The sequence below is a fragment of the Bidens hawaiensis genome, unplaced genomic scaffold (assembly GCF_021521415.1).
Source record: "Bidens hawaiensis isolate Kalapana, Puna unplaced genomic scaffold, B.hawaiensis_p1.1 tig00018568_1, whole genome shotgun sequence".
NCBI classification, from domain to species: Eukaryota; Viridiplantae; Streptophyta; class Magnoliopsida; order Asterales; family Asteraceae; genus Bidens; species Bidens hawaiensis.
In genome coordinates this window covers 380,059-403,089 of record NW_027492810.1, presented here as the reverse complement: position 1 = coordinate 403,089, position 23,031 = coordinate 380,059, and the positions used below count along the sequence as shown (strand labels likewise).

At 35.0% G+C, this 23,031-nt stretch overlaps 1 protein-coding gene and 1 pseudogene across 2 annotated transcripts; one reads left to right on the top strand and one right to left on the bottom strand.

The window, feature by feature from the left end:
* Nucleotides 1-3,146: 3,146 nt before the first annotated feature.
* On the top strand, nt 3,147-7,983 carry LOC143556395 (xyloglucan glycosyltransferase 4-like; annotated as a pseudogene). Its single transcript, XR_013139371.1, has 4 exons — nt 3,147-4,007; nt 4,817-5,125; nt 5,960-6,361; nt 7,139-7,983. The product of XR_013139371.1 is annotated as a xyloglucan glycosyltransferase 4-like (transcript).
* Nucleotides 7,984-17,610: 9,627 nt separating this feature from the next.
* On the bottom strand, nt 17,611-22,739 carry LOC143556394 (ferredoxin-thioredoxin reductase catalytic chain, chloroplastic-like). Its single transcript, XM_077045725.1, has 6 exons — nt 22,431-22,739; nt 19,954-20,072; nt 18,478-18,527; nt 18,320-18,391; nt 18,156-18,216; nt 17,611-17,752 (listed from the first exon to the last, which is right to left on the bottom strand). Exons 1-6 carry the CDS (start codon nt 22,531-22,533, stop codon nt 17,708-17,710), a joined length of 450 nt encoding a protein of 149 aa, XP_076901840.1. The 5' UTR covers nt 22,534-22,739; the 3' UTR covers nt 17,611-17,707.
* Nucleotides 22,740-23,031: the final 292 nt, after the last annotated feature.

Genomic DNA, 23,031 nt, shown 5'->3' with positions numbered 1-23,031 from the left:
TCTTATTTATAGGTTAACTTGTGCTTGTTTAAAGTTGGTTCTTGCTTTATCTTACACCGCATCGTTTATCAAGTGAGTTATCTCGTATCTAATCCCTTTTTATTTTAAATGCTTTGGGATGTTCATGTGTTCATACAAAACTTGAGTCTTAAACTGTTTATGAACTTTAGTCGCGCAGTATCCCATGTGTTGAGGACGTAGACTTGGCTGTTTATTTGTATGTGTGGATCATTAACCGTATTGACGGTCTATTCCGCAGTTTTCATGGTACCATTAGATGAACACGGGAGAACTATCGTTTATGATTTTCTCTTTTGTTACACTTGCACAGTTAGTCTTGTTTGTGAGCTCAATTGTGAGCACTGGCAGTCTTGTCTCTTAGAGTTGGTCCCGATCAGATTACACCCTTGTTGAAAACCAGACATACACATGTTGCGCGCAGATTTATTGTTATCTATGTATTGTATTAAACTTGATTTCTCACCAACACGCAAGTGTTTGACGTTTATTTTAACACATGTTCAGGGTTGCAGTAGCTGTTTTGGAGCTTGTGGACACATAGGACGTTTTTACTTTTGGACCTAGATTAAAATGTATCAAGACAAGTTATTGCTGTTCGAATATTTTGATTTATAATTTATGTTGGTTTATTTATATCTTATGTATACGTTGCGCATGCGTGAATGAATATATTTATTAAATATTGACACCAATAGTGTCGCGAGTAATGAAGCAATATGTGGCGCCCCGATGTATAATCCGCCTTTGGTCGGGGTGTTACAATTATCTAGTACTTAGCACGTTTCATGTATTTTCACAAAGTTCAGCAGCTGGTTTCATCAAGAGAGAATTCTACTTGAAAGATTACTCTATTCAACAGATCATAGCATCTCAATTAATTCACCAAAAATCGTCACAAAAGCATACATGAGTTAGGTTTCCAGAACATATTTTATTGTATTTTTATTCCTCATAGATTTCTCACAATGATCAAAACATTACAGCAACTCACAGCAGTCAAAATCATGCGCAACAGAATGTTATTTGTTATTCCCGTTAAATGAAAAATCCAACTAATGTAAGACCAATTGGGTTAGGTTCTTAACTCAACATATTAACTTCCAGAAGTGGAACCAACCAATTTGGTCTTTTAGTTCATGAGATATGATAATTACAAAACAACCTAACAGCAGGTCTCACAATTCAGATTTGCACTTCAGTTTTGTAAAATAATAAAAGTTAACTTTTACTCGTCCAAAAATTACAAACTTGGACTTTATAGAAACTAGACTCAACATAGTACCATGTAGTGTTAACAACCTCGACCAATTTCCACATTAACATTTAGTTACAGTTGTCTAAACATAACTTACAATCTGTCCAGTACCAGTTTTGACCTTTAATCACATTTAAATCGTTTGAACAACCAAAACACCTCCAAATTAGGCGTGGTTGGGTTTTCTGGAAACTAGACTCAGAGTACTACCTCTTAGACTCATAAATAGCTCAGTTTGCTTTTATATTTAACAAGTTACATGTCGTTCAAGTTTAACAATCTCTGCTGTCAAAACTCAGCAAGCACAAACAATTGTCTAACATGCATCCTAAGCATACGACATATCTCCAAACATGTAATAAACATAATTATTCATCAAAATAAGTAGTAACCCTCTAGGGTTTACAAACAATCAATGATTTAACAATCTTTCACCGTTCAAAATCACATATGATCATCTAAATCAATAACCAACGCATAAACAATCATCATCTAGCATAAATCAAGCATAAGAACACTTAATACATGATATTCAATAATTAGGGTTTCATTTTATACCTTAAAAACGCAGAAACAACCAAGAGAAAGGTGAGAGATGCTTAGAAACGAGTGTGGGATGCTCCGATTATGAAGAACAAGATCAAAAGGATGTGATATGGGTGTGGGTGGTGGCTGCCGATCGCAAGAGAGGAAGAGAGAGGGGCTGCCGATCGGGGTTAGAGAGAGGGAGAGGGGAGTTAGGGTTTTTAATATTATTAATAATAATATGTTACATCAAGGCCCCTCAACTTATAGTTATTACTTTTCTAGCATAAGTAACTTGTTTGCATCTTGAGTTAGTGTTTTAAATGATGTTATCAAATAACACATAAGCCTAACACATAATTATCACATAATTATTGTTTGGATGTTTTTCGTTTATTCACTAATGATTTGCGTCAACTCGTTTGCGTTTCGGTGCAATCCCGAAAGACTACACATGTAGTAATTGTCGAGCGTCATTTAAAACCCTAGTTTAAATGTAATGAGGTGTGCGTTATAGATCAACTGATCTTAAGTTTGAATTGACGGAGTTTGGATTAACGGAGTTAACCTGAAATTGACGAGTGTCACAACAGTGTTGACAAATCACTTGTTGAAAAACGCCTTAAAATGCTAGACGAGAAACCTGGCACACGTCATGCGAGAGAATGAAATGCAAGGGAAGGCACTAGGAGTGACCTAGCGATTTGTCTTGGTCATGAAGTTTTTCGAAAGGGCATACACAAGCCACCACGTCATGTGTGTAAGGTTTAAGTTGGAATCTTTATTAACAACTAAGAATCTTGGGAGTAAGCTTAGTAAAATGGGTTGGTTGGGTAATGAGTTAAAACAGATTCAAGATAAACTGGATTTGAGTCGAAACAAGAAATTTTGTTTTTAAAAATTTACCATCCTGCTTTCGTTTTCCGACAAAAACTATGACTTTTTCGGTCAAAAATGTTTTTCCGGCGACCTCAAGTAACGACGTTAGAATTCCGTTATTCGCAGCCAGCTGAGAACAAATACGTTAAAAGATAAGACCTAATTCGTTAATTAAGACCGACATCTGATAATTAAAATTAATAAAAACAGTATACCAAAAAGTAAGTCCAAAAGAAGCTTCTAGCACATTATTAGTAACTCAGATTCAAAGAACACTAAAACCTTGCATTTTTTTAATTAAAAGTTTTAAAACATAATAATAATCTAAAAACGTGTATTTACTCACATCTTATGTTTACAGCACATCTTATGTTGACCAAATATTCTCAAGTTTTTGATACCTCCTTCCTTGTCACATTCATCCACCATATAACATCATTATTATTTTATACACACACACATACATACACTTTCACAATTAAACATCTTATTATCCCACCTCACACTTCACAACCAAAAACCCATTTCCCATTCCAAGATCCAGATCAAACCCATATCTTCAATTCCATGAACACCCAATTCCCAAAACCCTAGTTTTTTCTTGATTTTTATATTTTAACCCAAATTCACCCAAATTCCCATCTGGGTATTGTTGATTTTGCTTGAATACCATGGCACCAAGCTCTGTGCTTGTCACCATTGACAAATCAAGCAACATCTCATTAGTAGAACTCAATGATTCAGACACATCTGTGTTTCTTGAAAAACAGAAAACTGCAAGCACAAAACAGTTTTCTTGGACACTTTTGCTTAAAGCTCACAGAATATTATGTTTCTTTCCATGGGTTGCAATGGGTTGTTCCAAAACATTATTATCTGTTAAAAAAGAATAGCTTTACCAGATAATAATATAGATGAAGTGCAGTATAAAGAAAGATTAATATATAGATTCATAAGAGTGTTTCTTGCAGTTTCTGTTATTGCTTTGTGTGTTGAACTTATTGCTTATTATCAGAAATGGGATTTGAATTTGGATTTTATTCATGAGATTAATCACACAAATGTGATGGGATTGATGCATTGGTGTTATATGGGGTGGATATCATTTAGGGGTGAATATTTGGCTCCATTTATTATGATGTTGTCTCAGTTTTGTGTGGTGTTGTTTATGATCCAATCGCTTGATCGGTTTGTGCTCGGGCTCGGGTGTTTTTGGATCAAGGTTAAGAAGATTAAACCGACGGTTGACGGTGGAGATTATGATGTTGAAGATGGTGATAGTTTTCCCATGGTTCTTGTTCAGATCCCAATGTGTAATGAAAGAGAGGTAATTTACTATAATTTACTAATTTGTTTATTTGTTTAATAACTTTAATTGCAATTTGTTGTTGATTTTTTAAGTGATTATTTAATTAGGAATTTAGGAATTATAAAAGATTTAATCTTGGCCTGTTTAGTAAACTAGATTTGTTTGGATTATTTTATAATAAAGATTATTATTATTACCATATGAGAAATGCACAAGTTTTGATCTTTATGCTAATATATTTGTGGGAGTTGTAGTAGTTACTAAATGGATTATTTTAAAATAAAGATTATTATTATTACCATATTAAAAATGCATAAGTTTTGATCTTTATGCTAATATATTTGTGGGAGTTGTAATAGTTACTAAATGAATTAAAATAAAGATTATTGTTACCATATGAAAATAAGAAAATTGCACAAGTTTTGATCTTTATGCTAATATATTTATGGGTGTTGTAATTTTTTTTTGAACAGTTATGGGAGTTGTAATAGTTACTAAATGGATTATTTTAAAATAAATATTATTATTATTACCATATAAAAATGCACAAGTTTTGATCTTTATGCTAATATATTTGTGGGAGTTGTAATAGTTACTAAATGGATTATTTAAAAATAAATATTATAATAATAATAATTATTATTATTATTATTATTATTATTATTATCATATGAAAAATGCACAAGTTTTGATCTTTATGCTAATATATTTGTGGGAGTTGTAGTAATTACTAAATGAATTAAAATAAAGATTATTATTACTATATGAAAAAATGCACAAGTTTTGATCTTTATGCTAATATTTTTATGGGATTTGTGTATTTACAGGTGTACCAACAATCAATTGCATCTGCTTGTCAACTGGATTGGCCGAAAGACCGGATCTTGATTCAAGTTTTGGATGATTCAAGTGATGAACTTTTGCAGATGCTGATCAGAAATGAAGTGAATTCATGGAGGGAAAAAGGGGTTAACATAATCTACCGACACAGATTCATAAGAACCGGCTACAAAGCGGGAAACCTTCATTCGGCTATGTCGTGTGATTACGTTAAAGATTACGAATTCGTTGCTATTTTGGATGCAGATTTCCAGCCGAACCCTGATTTCCTTCAACTCACCGTCCCTCACTTTAAGGTAGTACCAACAACCTCGTCATTGTTACTATTAATAGCCCATTATTTGTCCCTCTTTTGTGGATCAAGAATGTTAAAAGGTCATCAATTTCGGCTCATTTTTTATAAATGAACCGACTTGATGAAAAAGAGAACGGGTTGAAAGTTGCCTAAAATGGATTTTGAATACATACAACCGCACGGATTATTTTATTCCAAAAAATTAGATCATTAGCAAAATAATGCAGTTTTAATCATCGTGTTTAAGCACTAATTGTTTAATAAAAATGAGCAAAAAAAAGAGTTTACGGGCCAACCCAAGTCGACCCATTTTAACCTTCTATCAAACCATTTTTTATCACATCTTGCAACCCTTACATTTACTGAAAAATGAGTCGATTAAGTTAGTATTTTTATCTCTAACGGGTCGATTGGGTTAGTATTTCATCTCAAAATGGGCCAGATAGAAAAACTTTGATGAAAAGAAAAAACGGGTCGAAAGTTCCCTCGTTGATCATTTTATTAAAAAAAATAGATCATTAGTGTAATAACGTAATCTTAATGATCATATTTAAGCATTAATATTTAATAAAAATGAGCAAAAAGAGTTAACGGGTCAACCCAACTCGACCCATTTTAGCTCACTATAAAAATTATTAGTTAAGGTCAAACCGTTAAAAATGAGTCATTTGAGTTAGTATTTTTTCTTTAACTAGTCAAATAAGTAAAGTTTAAAAGAAGTGTGTTGAAAAGCACCCGTTTGACCTACATTTTGACCTTTTAACCCTATATTTCTACATCTAACACTCCAAGAATGATCAAAGTTGTTAACTTTTTGGTCGGTTTTAAATTTCAGGGGAAACCGGACGTGGGTTTGGTTCAAGCGCGGTGGTCTTTCGTAAACAAAGACGAAAATTTACTCACAAGACTACTAAACATCAATTTATGCTTCCATTTTGAGGTTGAACAGCAAGTCAACAGCCACTTTCTCAGCTTCTTCGGGTTCAACGGGACAGCTGGCGTTTGGAGGATTAAGGCTTTGGAGGAATCTGGTGGCTGGCTTGAAAGAACAACGGTTGAAGATATGGACATTGCGGTTCGGGCCCATTTAAATGGGTGGAAATTTGTTTATTTAAACGATGTTAAAGTCCTTTGTGAGTTGCCCGAGTCTTATGAAGCTTACAAGAAACAACATCGATGGCATTCGGGTCCTATGCAACTATTTAGACTTTGCCTTCCCGCTATCCTTAAATCCAAGGTTTGTTTCTATTCGGTGTTTTATTTAATTTTATAAGCGGGTCGATTTGTCGGTTATGCTTTTTCCTACAAAGGGTTAGATCACTAGATGAAAGAATAAAACCGACATAGCCAACCCGTAACCGAAATAACAGAACCGAACTAACCAAACTCAACCTAAAACCGATGGTTTGGTTTTAAGTATTTTCTAAAACCAAATTTTCGGTTCGGTTTTGGTTTTGCATATACCAAAGCTGAAAAACCGAAACAAGCCCGTAAAATCCGAACTGACTTTTATAACCGATCCGAATCCGTAAAACCGAAAAAACCGACTTTTGTTATTGAATTTGTGAATTATATTTTTTATTTTTGAGTGTTACATAATTTAAGAAATTAATAAATGGTGCAGCACAAATTTTAGATCAAATGTATATTAATCAATAAAAAATAATTAACAAAAAGTTTTCGGCCCAAATATATAATAATCGATTGATAATAACTAACCAAAAGTTTTAGGCCCAAATTCATTATTCTGGGCCAATAACTTTGTTTGCTCCAAAAATTTAAATTCCCAAATGGCAAAACCGAAACCGAACTGAACCCATTATGAAAACCGAAAAAGCTGAAACGAATGGTTTTTAAAAACCCAAAAACCAAATTTTTGGCTTTTTGGTTCGGTTTGAGCCAAAAACCGACCCATGAACACCTCTAGTTTTGACCCAAACCCGACCCATTATGTGGTAGATGTGTTATACTAATTTGATCTCCATTCTTAACCATTTATTTATCATGATTGCAGATATCCAAATGGAAAAAGGCAAACTTGATCTTCTTATTCTTCCTTTTGCGAAAGCTGATCCTCCCGTTCTACTCGTTTACACTCTTCTGCGTAATCCTCCCGCTAACGATGTTCATTCCCGAAGCCGAGTTGCCCATTTGGGTCATATGCTACGTCCCCGTAACCATGTCGATCCTCAACATCCTCCCGGCCCCAAAAGCATTCCCGTTCCTAATGCCATACCTACTCTTCGAAAACACAATGTCGGTCACCAAATTCAACGCCATGGTTTCGGGCCTGTTCCAGCTCGGCAGCGCATACAAGTGGGTCGTCACCAAGAAAACGGGTCGGTCCTCGGAGTCCGACCTGCTAGCGTTTGCAGAGCGGGAATCCAAGAGCTTTAACGAAGACAAGATTCAAAGACGGTTATCGGATTCCGGGCTCGAGATGCTCGGGAAACTAAAGGAACAAGAAGCCCCGGTGGGCCCCACGAAGAAGAACCGGATATACCGAAAAGAACTCGCGCTCGCGTTTTTACTCTTGACCGCAGCTACGAGAAGTCTTTTATCAACCCACGGGATTCATTTTTATTTCTTGTTGTTTCAAGGGCTTTCGTTTTTGGTTGTCGGGTTGGATTTGATAGGCGAGCAAGTGGCGTAAAGCGGGTCGGGCCGGGTCGGATCGGGCGCGGTTCAGGTTGGTGAATATAGCATGATACTTGAGACTTGATATTAGAATTGATTTTTTTTTGTGTTATTGTATAATTATAATTTATTAATCCGAATTGGATGATTAATATTTGACTTAACGAGCTCGAGGAACCGATTAGGATCGGGCTGTATACATTGCACGTGTAATTTAATTTATATATATATATATATATATATATATATATATATATATATATATATATCCGACAAAACTTTCAGATTTCGATTAACTGAAATGCAATGGTTTTTAGTGTAATTATTTGATATTTATGGTCGATGGTGTCACAAATACAATATTTTACACACATTATAAGCACATTTTTATTCATATCTTAAGCAAAAAGTGTACACATTTTATTCTTCATCACTCATAACTCATATTACCTAAACAATGATATACTAATATAGTTAATTAGGTCAATATATATTTGCATAAATAAATACATACAGAAGCTTGAATGTCTTTTGAGAGAACACATTTTCTCTTACCCAAATAAGTATACAATTTAATAACATGTACATAAGTCAAAAAGTATAAGCAGGAGAACCCATACTTCATTGAGAGTTAAGGCATGTTGGAATATCAAATGGGGGGCTATTTTTTTTATACTTTATATTCTTTTTTAAAAAAAAATGTGGGATAAATTTGAATGGGATCCGAACTAAGCCTAACCGGTAGTCGAGAACAACAAGAGGTGATATAGACAACATTATAACACAAAGAAGAAAACGACAATGAGACATGAAAAAGTCGGAGGAAATACAAGCCGACATGCAACATGGGTTATGACTGTAGCATACATAGCAAACAACTTTCACAATCGACTGTAATACATTGCTAACAAAAATAAAAGACAACGGAAATGTAAGATAGATCCAGTAAGAAAGGAACAATGTATATAGAGGTGTTGATGACTTTAGGTGTTAATACAATAAACAAAAAATTAACGAAAATCATTATAATTTTTTCATGATATCAATCCTTATTTAGACTTATATAATATACAACCATAATAATTACAAGAAAACAAAATAAACGAATATATTCTATTAAGATTCAAGCATAATAGAAAATTCGCAAACTAATAACATAATTTCTCAACAATTATATCAAACTTAGTTACTCAACAATACAATTAGTCCTGTTAAGATTATGAGGTTTGACATAGATAACACTACAATAGCTTTGTCAAATAGCTAATCTATTATATTAGATTGATAGAAATATTCTTGTTTAGCTTATCATTCATCCAAATGGAAAGTTATGGTTAGTTCTTGTCATATAGAACTTTGAACAACAAAAAAGAATAAAAAAATATATATATTTCTTAATATTGATCTAAAGAAGCAATAGTATTTTCATCAACTTCTTCTTCATATACAAGATTTCAACAAATATATTCTTTGACCCACCAACATTCTCAAATCTTTATATAACATTAAATGTGATATATGATGATTACTATGGGAGATTACTTTTTTCTGTCCATAGTCCCATACTCTGGTAGAAATATATAGAGGAAATTTATTAACACAGAATGAGATGTGTATATATGCCACATATATGCATATTGTGCATGTGCTTTGCAAAAACCATGTGTTATGTCTCTCTATCAGTATACATAAATCTTTTTTCTTTTATTATTTTGGTTAATAATTTTATACAATCATATATCTATATGATAAACTTGATCGTCAAAGAGTGGTTCTCGAAACTCAGGCTTTGCGACTCTTTCTGATGATTATCTTTCATATTTCTAGCTTGGTTTTATGCTCGGGACTACTAACACCGACTTAACCCGCAATTAAAAGTGACACGTCACATTATTTTTAACACTACAATAACAATTATTATGGATATCTTTTCACATTCAAATTAAAATATGATCATTGTAGGAACTCTATACTTAATTAGAGGAGCTAGACCAACTAAAAACATCTATACCTTGATCTTTATCAATGCACACATACACTTCAAATGTAATAAAACTAAGTTTGGACTTACCGAGAATCACTTTATCAAACCTGAAACCCGATACAAACCCGAGAAGCAAACAAACAAACTCAAACATACCAACTTTTGGTTTTAACTTTTAAGTTACATTAATCGGTTTTTTTTTCAATAAAAACCAAATATTTTACCATATAGTTACGATTACAAGTATAACAAGTTAAATGTATCGTATTAATGTTGAATAAGTAACTTATTTTTTACTCTTTATAACATAAAAAGTAAAAAAAAAAAAAACACGGTATTTATTAAAACTTTTTTTAAGATTTACCATATAGTAAATGCAATCTACCCGTCCCCTCTTGTTATATAATATACACATCAGAATCCAATTTCACCATCAAGTGAATTCACAATTTCACTTGCCATGAAGTCTCCTACATTTGTTTTAGCTGTTCTTGTCTTGGTTACAACTTGTGTGTTGCATGGTAGCATTGCCTCACAAATTCACACCCCCACCATTGCTCCATTGCCTACCAACAACACCACTCCGGGTACGCCATCATGCACCCCGACACCTCCTAGCCCAACCCCACCGACTCCAACAACACCATGCACACCCCCTCCCGCACCACCAACACCCTACACGCCCCCATCGACTCCTACAAGTCCATCCACACCCCCACCGACACCAAAAAGTCCCTCTACGCCACCACCGGCACCAACAAGCCCCCCTCCGGCTCCAATAAGTCCCTCCACACCCCCACCGGCACCAACAAGACCATGCACACCCCCATCGACTCCAACAACTCTATCTACCCCCCCTCCGACACCAACAACACCCTACACACCCCCACCGGCTCCAACAAGACCATGCACACCCCCATCGACTCCACCAACACCAGCAAGCCCCTCCACACCTCCACCGACACCAACAAGCCCCTCCACACCTCCACCGACTCCAACAAGTCCCCCAACACCCACACCGACTCCAACACCTGGTTGTAAAACCCCAATCTCACCCACACCTTATAATATAACACCACCGTCGGCTCCACCACCCGCTTATCCACCAATAATCACTCCATCTCCACCCCCACCATCAGGTAATTATTAATTAAAACATCATTTAATTTACTTCTAGTAATTAAATTATTCATAACTTTCAAGATTAATTCTATCTAATTATGTAATGGTTGTATATATATATATATATATGTAGGATGTTTCTCATCATGTGAGTTGAGGTGTGAGCTACATGCTCGCCAAGAGATATGCCACAGCGAATGCATGGCGTGTTGTAACCGATGCAACTGTGTTCCACCCGGTCACTATGGAAACAAATTGATGTGCGGTTCGTGTTACACGGACATGAAGACTCAAGCTGGTAGACCAATGTGTCCTTGAAGACCATCTTTTATTAGTTTCCTAGATAAGGAAATTAATAAAAAAATTTATATATCCATAGTTATTTAAATAAATTGGTCTTGTGTTATTGAACTTGCTGTTGCAAAATTATCTAACTCTTGTTACTAACCAGGAGTAGTTTAATGAATACAATTAATTTGCTATATCAAGAACTGTTTATGTGTATTTGTGAAGTAATTTCATTAAGCATCACATAGTTAACAAATTATATCATGTTTATCAAAACATATGCCATGTAAATTAATAGTATATAACATTCTGTTGCGGTTATTAACTTATTACCGCTTCAAACTTAAGAAACTCGTATCATTATATCATCAGGCCAGTGCAATACGTTTTAGTGAATAATATTACAACTTGTAACAAAAGAACATGTCCTAGCTAACATGCATTTGCCAGTTAGATATAATTAAACACCACCCGTAACATGTTATAAGCATTTGAACACAATAACTCATATATCCTTGAGACTTAATTAATTAATCCGAATTGGATGATTAATATACATCCCACAAAGCTTGTCTTTCAGATTTTGATTAATTGAAGGACTTAAAAGATTTTGATGTATTATTTGGGCTGAATCATATATGATAAGATTTGATTATGTAATAGCTAGAGGTGTACAAATCGGTTAATGGGTCTAAGCCGGTTCGGGTGATAAACTGGACCGGTTAGTTCATGACAGGCCAACACCAGCTCAAGTTATAAACCAGTGACCAAAGTGTAGGTGGAAAAATGTTCAAACCTATCGAATCAATTCGGTCTGGGTTAGAAACAGTTTTAGACAAATATCGGGTTGGTTTTGGAAACCGATTTGCATCTTCAAAGTCCGAACCGCTATACAAACCTACGGGCTAGTTTAACTACTACAGCCCATTTAGGCCCAATCTTTAAACACATATACCAAATATATTAGAAGCAAGTTCCAATAGTTATGAATTATGGTAATAGATTTTTGGCATGTTATTGGCGTCACTAGCTGATGGATCAACGACTCCACACCCCCCCCCCACGGCCAGGTGACGCCAACAACATATGCGGAGCTTCACCCTTAAACCACATGGTTCGTTGGTGTTAGAAATTAAAGTAGTCTGCTCGAGCGCGTGCACCTCACAACTCATAACTTGTACCAATGTTTATTCGGCTTTTGCTTTTTTTTTTGACAAAGATTTTATAAGGTACTGACTAGCAAGATGCTACCATGCAAAAAACAAGAAAATTACATGAATAAAATAGGTTCTTCAACCACTCTAACCAATTAACTATACAGTTATTCTTTCTACTCGAATACCAAAGAAAAGATAAATAAGTGACATCATCAAACATTAAGCCTATCAACATTATATACTCAATAGTTGTGTACAAGCTAAATGTGAATATTTTGAATGTGATAAAAAAATATTAAGTTATGTGATAAATATCAAATACAAATGCATATAAAATAACAAAATCTTTGTTCAAATTCATGGTCCATTTATATGTTACAACTTCTAGTACATATGAACAAGTATTTACAAGATGATGGGTTTTCTTTATTATTTGGTGAATTTAACTTGAGTTTATTATTTATATAAACGGCCTTCATCTTTATCCAATTATATACATTTAGCCCATAGAAAATTTTCAATAAAATGACAGAGAGAATATTATGGTCGATCGATTGTGTCACAAATCCGCATCTTCATAACTCTTTACCCGTGTTAATTTACAATCTTATGAACCTGGCTTCAAACACTTGATTTCATGCATCATACTTAATTTATTCGAGAACCAAGACCAACGAGACGTAGGCCTTGATATTGGTGAAGTTGTATGGTGACCAAGTTGAATACAATTACGAAAAAAAAATCGTATTTAAACATGTAACGTGTGATGACGCATGGAGGCTTTGGTTGGGGCACATTTTGAGGGTTACATAATTATATGACGCGAATTAACTTAAAAATGTATGTGTCTAAAATGGATTGGTAAACACATAAGATAACATGAATTAGTTAATAAATGTGTTCTAATAACAAGGAGTGTTTCTGTTTATGATTCATGTGTTATACATTTATTATCATAACTAACAATTATCGTTGAAAAGAAATTAATTGAAGTTATTACCTATACAGTGAAACATTAATATAGTTAGGTCATGTATATTTGCATAAATTCATACATACAGAAGCCTAAAATGTCTTTGAGAAAACACATTTTCTGTTACTAATAATAAACTTAAACTCTTTACACTTGTTTACTCAAAAATGTCTTACTTTTATAACTTGTACTAAGTCAAAAAGTGTAAGTAAGGGAAGCCATACTTCATTAACTACTAGAAAGAGTGTGAATTTGAGTCATTTTGGATTCTCAGTAAATGGGGGTTTATATTTTGTAGTTTGCATTTAAAAAAAAAAGTGTTGGCAAATTTGAATGGGTGCCCCAACCCCTATTAACACACCCTAACTAAGCCTAACCTAGGTCTACGCCGCTAGTCAGGGACAACAGAAGAAGGTGATATAAACAACGTCATAACACAAAGAAGAAAACGACAACGTGACATGAAAAAATTGGTGGCAATAGAAGACAACATGCAACATGGGTTACGGCTGGAGCAATGTGTAGTGTAGCTGATAACTGTCACAATTAATGGTAATGCATTAATATATGAGAGAAAGGAAATGCAAGGCATACCCGGTAAGAAAGGAGCAACGTAGACGATGAAAATAGAGGGTGTTGATGACTAGATAAGAAAATCAATATGTAAGTAAAGTACTCTAGGTTCTAAAACAATAAAAGAAAACTAATGAAAATCTTTATAAATTTTTTCATATTACCAACCCTTATTTAAACTTATAGTAAGATACAATTATAATAATTACAAGAAAACAAAACAAAGAATATCTTTTAATAAAATACAAACATGATAGAAAAAGTGTGAAATAAACTAATAACAGCATTTCTTAACAAATATAGCAAATTTAATGACTCAACAATACACTTTATCCCATTATGATTATGAGGTTTGACATGACACTTAACTTTGTCAAATAGAAATCTTTTATATGAGATAGAAATTTTCTTGTTTCACTTGTCATTCATCCAAACATATGGGAAGTTATGATCAGTTCTATTCATGCAGAATTTTGACAAATAAATTATTTAGGTTTTTAATTTTGATATAAAGAATCATGTATTTGCATCAACCTCTTCATTATTTTAATATAAAATATTTTAATAAACGTATTACAATACGAATTAACTCTTCGATTTGATTTTAAAGACTGGTTTTACGATATTCACGTCGACACTTCCTATCTAACACATGACATAGATGGTTGTCACATTGACACACCAACATTTTCAAAATCTTCATATAACATTAAATGTTATATATGATTACTATGGAAGATTGCTTTTTCATTTTGTTCATAGTCCCATACTCAGTAGAATTAGAGGAAACACAGAATGAGATGTGTATGCCACATGCATATTGTGCATGTGCTTTGTAAAAACCATGTGCGATGTCTCTATCAATATAGTTATATGGATAAAATCTTTTTTCTTTTATTTTGGTTAATAATTGCAGAGGTATCACCATTTGGGCTTGGGTACATGATGGGCTCATACACATTATGATCCTTTTACTTTAGCTATTCACCTAATCCTTCTTCAATTGATTATTTGAATTGAATTGGATTCAAAAATATTGAATTGGGTATTTGGTTTAGTACTTTAGTATCCAAATGGACCAAATTACCTTCAAATGAGTGATTTTCGAATTAATCTGACTCAAATATTCGACCTTTTATTTTAGTATTGTATATAGACAAATACATATATATTATTAAATTAATTTATTTTTCTCATAATTCAGTTTGATCATGCCGTCCCCAATTCTAACCGAATTTGAATTTTCGAATTTAAACGGGTGTTTTGAATTCGAATTAGTCGCATTTGAAACATCATAATTCGAATAACCGATAGAATAACCTAAAACAGGTGAAGCTTGGATACCTATCCTCAACTATCTCTAAGCCTCGTACTACTACTGTTTTTCTTTTACTTGCTACTAAATAAATCACATGCATTTTATACATAGAATATGTCTATACAATCATATATGTATGTGACAAACTTGGTCTTCAAAGAGTGATTCTCGAAACACTTTGAGACTCTTTCGTACGATTAGTCGATTACCATTGATATTTCTAGCTTTATCTTATGCTCATTGCTCAGGACTGCTAACACAACTATTTACTAATAACATTTTGTTATTGTTAATGAGTAACAATTTTTATAGTACTTAATAACATCTCTTGTAACCAACCATATGATTATGCAAAAGTGTATAAGTAAAAAGCATGACATTTGTTAACTTTTTAAAAAGTTTTTACTTTTTACCATTTATAACAATATAGTAAATGAGGTGAATGCAATTTACCCCTCCCCTTCTTGTTATATAAACACCACCACCTTAACTCATTCACCATCAAGTGAACTCACAGTTTCACTTGCCATGAAGTCTCCTACATTTGTTTTAGCTGTTCTTGTTTTGGTTACAACTTGTGTGTTGCATGGTAGCATTGCCTCACAAATTTACATACCCATCCCACCACCACCACCACCACCCACCACCAGTGTTCCGGTTGCGAATTCAACATGTCCCCCCACACCTCCATCATCTCCTAACCCATCACCACCACCAGGAATAACTCCAACATATCCACCACCCACACCAGCACCTCCAACGTATTCTCCGCCACCCACACCGACTCCTACAACTCCGTCCACGCCCCCACCGTCACCAACAAGTCCCTCTACACCACCACCAACACCAAGTCCCTCCACACCCCCTCCGACTCCATCAACTCCCCACACACCCCCACCGGCTCCATCAACTCCCTCCACGCCCCCACCCGCACCAACTCCCTACACGCCCCCGTCGACTCCTACATCTACTCCTCCTCCGACACCAACAACACCCTGCACGCCCCCGTCGACTCCTCCATCTACTCCTCTGACACCAACAACACCCTCCACACCTCCACCGGCTCCAACAAAACCATGCATACCCCCATCGACTCCACCAACACCAGCAAGCCCCTCCACACCACCACCAACACCAACAAGCCCCCCGACCCCCAAACCGGCTCCAAATAGTCCCCCGACTCCAACAAGTCCACCGACACCCATACCGAGTCCAACAAGTCCCCCGACCCCCATACCGACTCCAACGAGTCCACCAACCCCCAAACCGGCTCCAACAAGTCCCCCGACACCCATACCAACACCGAATCCCCCGACACCCAAACCGGCACCAACAAGTCCACCGACACCAACACCTAATTCACCCCCTCCACCAGGTTGTGGCCCACCAATCGCACCTACACCATCTAATATAACACCACCATCGACTCCACCACCTGCTAGTCCACCAACAATCGTACCTACACCACCCGGCAGAGGACCCGGAGGCGCCCCACCATTTGCACCTACAACTCCTCCATTTCCACAGCCTCCAAACACTTATCCACCACCGCCCAATGCTCCACCAACACCACCTTGCACCCCCACAACTCCATCTCCACCACCCGTTGGAACCCCACCACCAGCTAGTCCACCAGCACCCACTCCTAAACCACCCAACTCATGTCCACCACCTGCTAATTCAACACCGCCCGTTGGAACCCCACCGCCTGCTTATCCACCAACAGTCACTCCATCTCCCACTCCATCTAAGCCACCATGCTACAGTCAACAAGACATTAACCCTCCAAGCCCACCATCAAACTCTAAAGGTAATAACATCATTTTAATTCTTAAATGACAAAAATTATATTTAATCATTTCATAATCATGCGGTTGCAGGGTGTTTCTCATCATGTGGATTAAGGTGTGAGTTACATTCGAACCAAGACAGATGCCACCGCGACTGCATGGTGTGCTGTAACCGATGCAACTGTGTTCCACCCGGTCACTATGGAAACAAAGAGATATGCGGCTCGTGCTACGCAGACATGAAGACTCAGGCTGGTAGACCAATGTGCCCTTGAAGACCATTTTTTATTAGTTTCCTAGCTAGATAAGGAAATTAATAAAATATCTATAGTTATTAAAATTCTAGAATAAATTGGTCTTGTTCTTGTCATTTGGAATTCAGTTGTTTGCTTGCAAAAGTTTCATCCTTATGAATGCAATATAGTTATTAAAGTTTAAGAACTGTTTATGTGAATTTGGGAAGTGATTTAATTAATCATCATGCAAACATGACATTAGCAAATTACATGATGTTTAATTAATCATCATGCTATTCTAAAACCAACGTACACGTGTCGGTTACATATTTCTAGTTTTGATAGTGGTTTCATTTTATTTTTGTTAGTTTATTGTAAGGCATGTTAATGCGATGGCGGGAAACACAGTACACCAAAAGTGATGTTATATGAGCATGTAAAAGTTATACATGTACTGTAAATATGTAATCAGTATTTGTGTACCAAAAAGAAGGGTGCACCTAAACTACATATTGGCGGTTGATTCTTTGATTTCTTCCATTGAAATCACCTGCATTTGTTCAATGAAAGGTTATGCAGTTAGAATCGAGCAATTTCAATAATAGGTTAATAACACTATTACATGAATTTGGGAAGTGATTTAATTAATCATCATGCAAACATGACATTAGCAAATTACATGATGTTTAATTAATCATCATGCTATTCTAAAACCAACGTACACGTGTCGGTTACATATTTCTAGTTTTGATAGTGGTTTCATTTTATTTTTGTTAGTTTATTGTAAGGCGGTTGATTCTTTGATTTCTTCCATTGAAATCACCTGCATTTGTTCAATGAAAGGTTATGCAGTTAGAATCGAGCAATTTCAATAATAGGTTAATAACACTATTTAATTGAAACTGTTGGCTTTCTTAAATTCTATATTTACTAAAAATATGGGTTCGCATTACCTGCTCCGTGCCAGCAAAATCATTATCCGGAGTGAGGAAAAGCATGCAGTGGCACTCTTTTCTGAGATATAAGATGTCAATATTTAATGTCTTGTTAAGGTTGTAAACAAACTAAAATCGAACATTTAATTAAACGTTTATGTGGCAAAAACAATGGCGGATACCTTTCTCTCATGGGGACACAAGGGCAATTCCAAAAGCCTTGCGTTGCCTCAGCTGCTTTGTCATCATAATGCCTGTTTACATACCGAATCACATATTATCTGACTTTTTCTGAGACAAGACATTTTTATGTGGTAAATGAGCAAGAAACATAACACACCTGCAGGGACAAAGTGGTGCGCCCAATGAATCTTTGTGGTCGGCTAATCCCTGTGTCCACAGTAAAGAGTAAATCCAAAAGCTTCAACTTTACCGTATAAAACAAGTAATCATGAGCCTAATACGTTGAGGCCAAAAACTTCACACACACTTGAATAGAGATTTAAAATGAGTAATATAGATACACATAAGCAATAGACATAGCAGTTTAGGCCTGTGTACACCAAAGAAACTATATACTTTGTATTAGCAGAATAGCAGCTACTGGTCCTTGTGGTTTATACTTGTCGTATTGATAAAAACTGCCACGTTGCAAAACTAAATGAGTACACCAAATGTCATGTCTAGGCAATAAGGTTAAGGTGCTCACCTAAGGGTCAGGCGTCTGTATAGAGTCAACTAATCTCAAAGCGCATTTTAACTTTATGCATTCTTACCTTAAAGACATATTTCAGTTTGAAGCTGCAATGGACATAGAGACTACTTGAAAACCTAAAATTGGAATACATATGCTTGTTGACTTATACTACATGTAGTTTGAATTAGATACTATGAGAATTGAGAAAATGTTTTAATAAATAATACATGGCTCCAGGCAAGAAAAAAAACTTGTTTTATTCCAAGCATCAAAATTGTTGGTTGTTTCCAAAGAGATGTGTGTATCATAGAGCAGAGGCCAAAGTTAACATTGCAGAAGAGATCTCAACACACAAAAACAGCAAAGATCATGAGATTAGATAGATAATGTGGAGAAGCATTACTAACTTTCTACACTAAATGGATTGTCACCGATTTTATAGTTTATTTGGGTCACTCTTTAAGGCTAGGCTGAGTAACTCAAGAAAGACTTTTATTATGACTGTTTCGCCTCATATGTGATGTAAATTTGGGGGATTTATTATATGCTTCTAATCATAGTTAAACAGAATATATCACTTCCATAGAAATTCGAAAAACTAGCAGGGATATCATCAAACTTATTCGAACATTTATACTAAATGTGTGTGTGTGTGTGTGAAGGTAGGTCTTATCTCTTTAAAAGGGAATGAAGTCACAAAATCTTAAATTGATTAGTCTAGGGATTTCTTAATGTATAGATCCATAATCACTAATCAGATAAGTATTGGAAATTATTCCCAAATGAACATTTTGGCAGGCATCCACAGTGATATCAATAAAAGTAGGAAACTCTCATTTACAAAAAAAAAATACATTTAATTGTTCAACTCTTTGTCTTCATGAAATAACTTAAGTTGTAATTAGTTAATCAGAAGCTTCAATCTATTCAAGCAGGCAAGCAGAGCAGCACATTAAAAAGGAAGTGTACTAAAGAAACTCAGAATGTAAAGGTACTCAAAACTCTTCTAGTTTTATATAAAAGTAAACACTCAGAAACAATAGAAGAAAATTAACTGTAAGTCTAATATAGGAAATCCTTCATGGTCTCACATGAGAAAACAATCGAATCAAGTAGTACCTTGATAACCACAGAAGTAACACTTTTGTCGACACAAAAGTATGTGCCAGATCTACGGGCATACTGCTCTGAGAATTTCCTCATAATTTCAACAGACTTATCAGATGGTTCAGCTGAAGCTGTCAAAGAAACAATAATCTTAGCCACACAGAAACTGCCACCAATATAATTCAACTAAAATTTCAATACAAATTAACTTGAGCTCAATGGTATTAGATACTAATCTCCTCCCTTTGTTTAGTGATAATACTATGTTACTATTCAAGGTATATATTATATAACATGTATGTGAGCAAGCAAAATTAGGCCATTAATATGCACAAATTGGAATGAATGCAAACATAATGAAGACGTTTGCAGAACTGAACAGGGTCTTGTTCATGTTCGTCCACTAAGCTATTACTGGACAAGCGAACAGTTCAGGAACAACTAACCGAGCGAAACATCCTGTTCATGTTCACCCATTAAGGAAATGAACTTGTTCATGAATGGTTCATGAACACAAACAAGCAAACAAACACACATGAACACAAACAATGTTTTATTTGATTTAGCTAACCAAGATTGGTCAGTGTCAACAGTTGGTCCGACTACCAAGTTTGTGTTGGTGTTTTATTTAACATTTATATGTGTTAATTTTATACATATAAATTAATCACATAATACACTTATATATATTTATGTTTTATAGCTAATGGTTTTGCATAATTCTATATGATAAGATGAAATAAGTCAATAAAAACATTTAATGAACAAACAAACAAACATTAACAGACATAAACAGACGTACACATTATTGAACGTTCACGAACACAATTGAGCGAGCATGTTTGGCGTAAGATATAAACGGACTAACTGTTCATGTCCGTTCATCTATTAAATGAGCAAACATAAACGAACTTCCTATTAGTAACCTTATAAGCAAGTATAGTTATATCTGCCACAGTATTAAATAAACATGCTACTAGCATCAGCATCATCTGAGTTAAATCACTTCAATGAAACCGAATCAAGTAACGAATCAACTTAACTCAACGATAGCGCAATTCGACATTTCAACTAACAAACACACAAATTTTCAATAACTCACCAATACACCTTGCTTAATTCTAAATGATAAGATGAAACAAGTCATTAAAAAATATTAAAAACATTTAACGAACAAACAAACATCAACGAACGTAAACGAACACATTATCGGACGTTCACAGAACAAAAGTCCTTGTTCACGTCCGTTCATTTTTAATCACACAAAACAAACATTCAGACATAAATGAACGTAAACAAACACATTATGTTAAAAACATTTAATGAACAAACACAAACAAACATTAACTGACGTAAATGAACACATTATCTAACACTCAAACAAAACTGAACGAACAAGGCATCTGTTCATGTCTGCTCATTCAGTTAACTGAACAAAAGTCCTTGTTCATGTCAGTTCATTTATTAAACGCACGAACGAACATAAACCAACTTCCTATTTGCAACCTTATAAGCAAGTATAGTTATATCTGCCACAGTATTCAATAAACATACCACTAGCATGAGCATCATCTGCGTTAAATCACTTCAATGACATCAAATCAACTTAACTCCACGAGACCGCAATTCGACTAACAAACACACAAATTCTCATTTAATCACCAATTCACATTGCTTAATTCTATATGGTAAGATGAAAAACGTCATTAAAAAACATTAAATGAACAAACATTAACCGACGTAAACAAACACATTACCGGACGTTCACAAAACGAAAGTCTTCGTTTATTAAACGGACGAACATAAATCAAATTCCAGTATGCGCATCATCTGCCTTAAATCAAGTAACGAGTCAATTCAATTCTACGAGAGCGCAATTCGACTAACAATTAACAAACACACAAATTTCCCTTAAATCACCAATACACGTTGCTTAATTCTATATGATAAGACGAAACAAGTCATTAAAAACATTTAATGAACAAACAAACATTAACAGACATTAACGAACACATTATCGGACGTTCACAAAACGAAAGTCCTTGTTCATGTCCATTCGTCTATTAAACGAACGAATATAAACGAACTTCCTACGTGCAACCTTATATGCAAGTATAGTTATATCTGCCACAGTATTCAATACACATTGCTTAATTCTATATGATAAGATGAAACAAATCATTAAAAATATTAAAAGCATTTAATGAACAAACAAACATTAACGGACGTAAACGAACACATTATCGGACGTTCACAGAACGAAAGTCCTTGTTCATGTCCATTTATTAAACAAAACATAACCGAAACTTTCTATTCGCAGCCTCTAAGTTAAATCACACTTGAATGAAATCGAATCAAGTAACGAATCAATTTAACTCAACCAGAGCTCACTTCGACTAATAATCAACAATACACAAATACCTAGGGTTTCAACACGTAACATAACCAGCTCTAAATCAAATAATTAACCGGACTAGTGAATGAATTACCGTTAACAACGACAGTTCGCCGGAGACTGCGGTGCAGCGGAGGAACGGCGAACGAGGAAACGGCGGAAGAGGTGGTTGGCGGCAAAGCTCTCATAACCGTCATTATGTAAAACAGAATAAGCAGTTATTTGTTGATAGAGTTAAATTAAGAGGAATAAAAGATCTGGATCATAGTAGGTGAGCTATATATATATATATATATATATATATATATACGTGTATGTATGTGCGTGTGTGATTTGGCGTCACAGTGAAGATATTTTATTGATTCCGAAGAGGACGAGAACACCACTCGTTGTGATAATAAAATTATCCGATTTGATTGAAGAAATCTCAGGTCAGGTAGCCACTTACACTTGGTTATTATTGGGCTTAGTGTGTTTTGTTTCACTTTTGCCCAATACAAATGCTTGGAGTTGGATAGTAGGCTTTTAGAGTCTTACATAGAGTGCACAAATTGGGTTTTTCAAATAATTGGGTTCGGGTATGGAACTGGGTTCGGGTATGATTGGGTATTGAAAAATTGGGTATTAGTAAAAATCGGTCGGTTTCAGGTCCGGGTATTGTCTCTGAAAACCATACCTTATGCATCGGGTTCGGG

Coding starts and splice junctions, on each gene's coding strand:
- LOC143556394 (XM_077045725.1), bottom strand. CDS start 22,533: ATGACGGTTATGAGAGCTTTGCCGCCAACCACCTCTTCCGCCGTTTCC. Junction 18,217..18,319: donor TGTGTCCCCATGAGAGAAAG/GTATCCGCCATT, acceptor CTTATATCTCAG/AAAAGAGTGCCACTGCATGC. Junction 17,753..18,155: donor ATTTTGCTGGCACGGAGCAG/GTAATGCGAACC, acceptor GAACAAATGCAG/GTGATTTCAATGGAAGAAAT.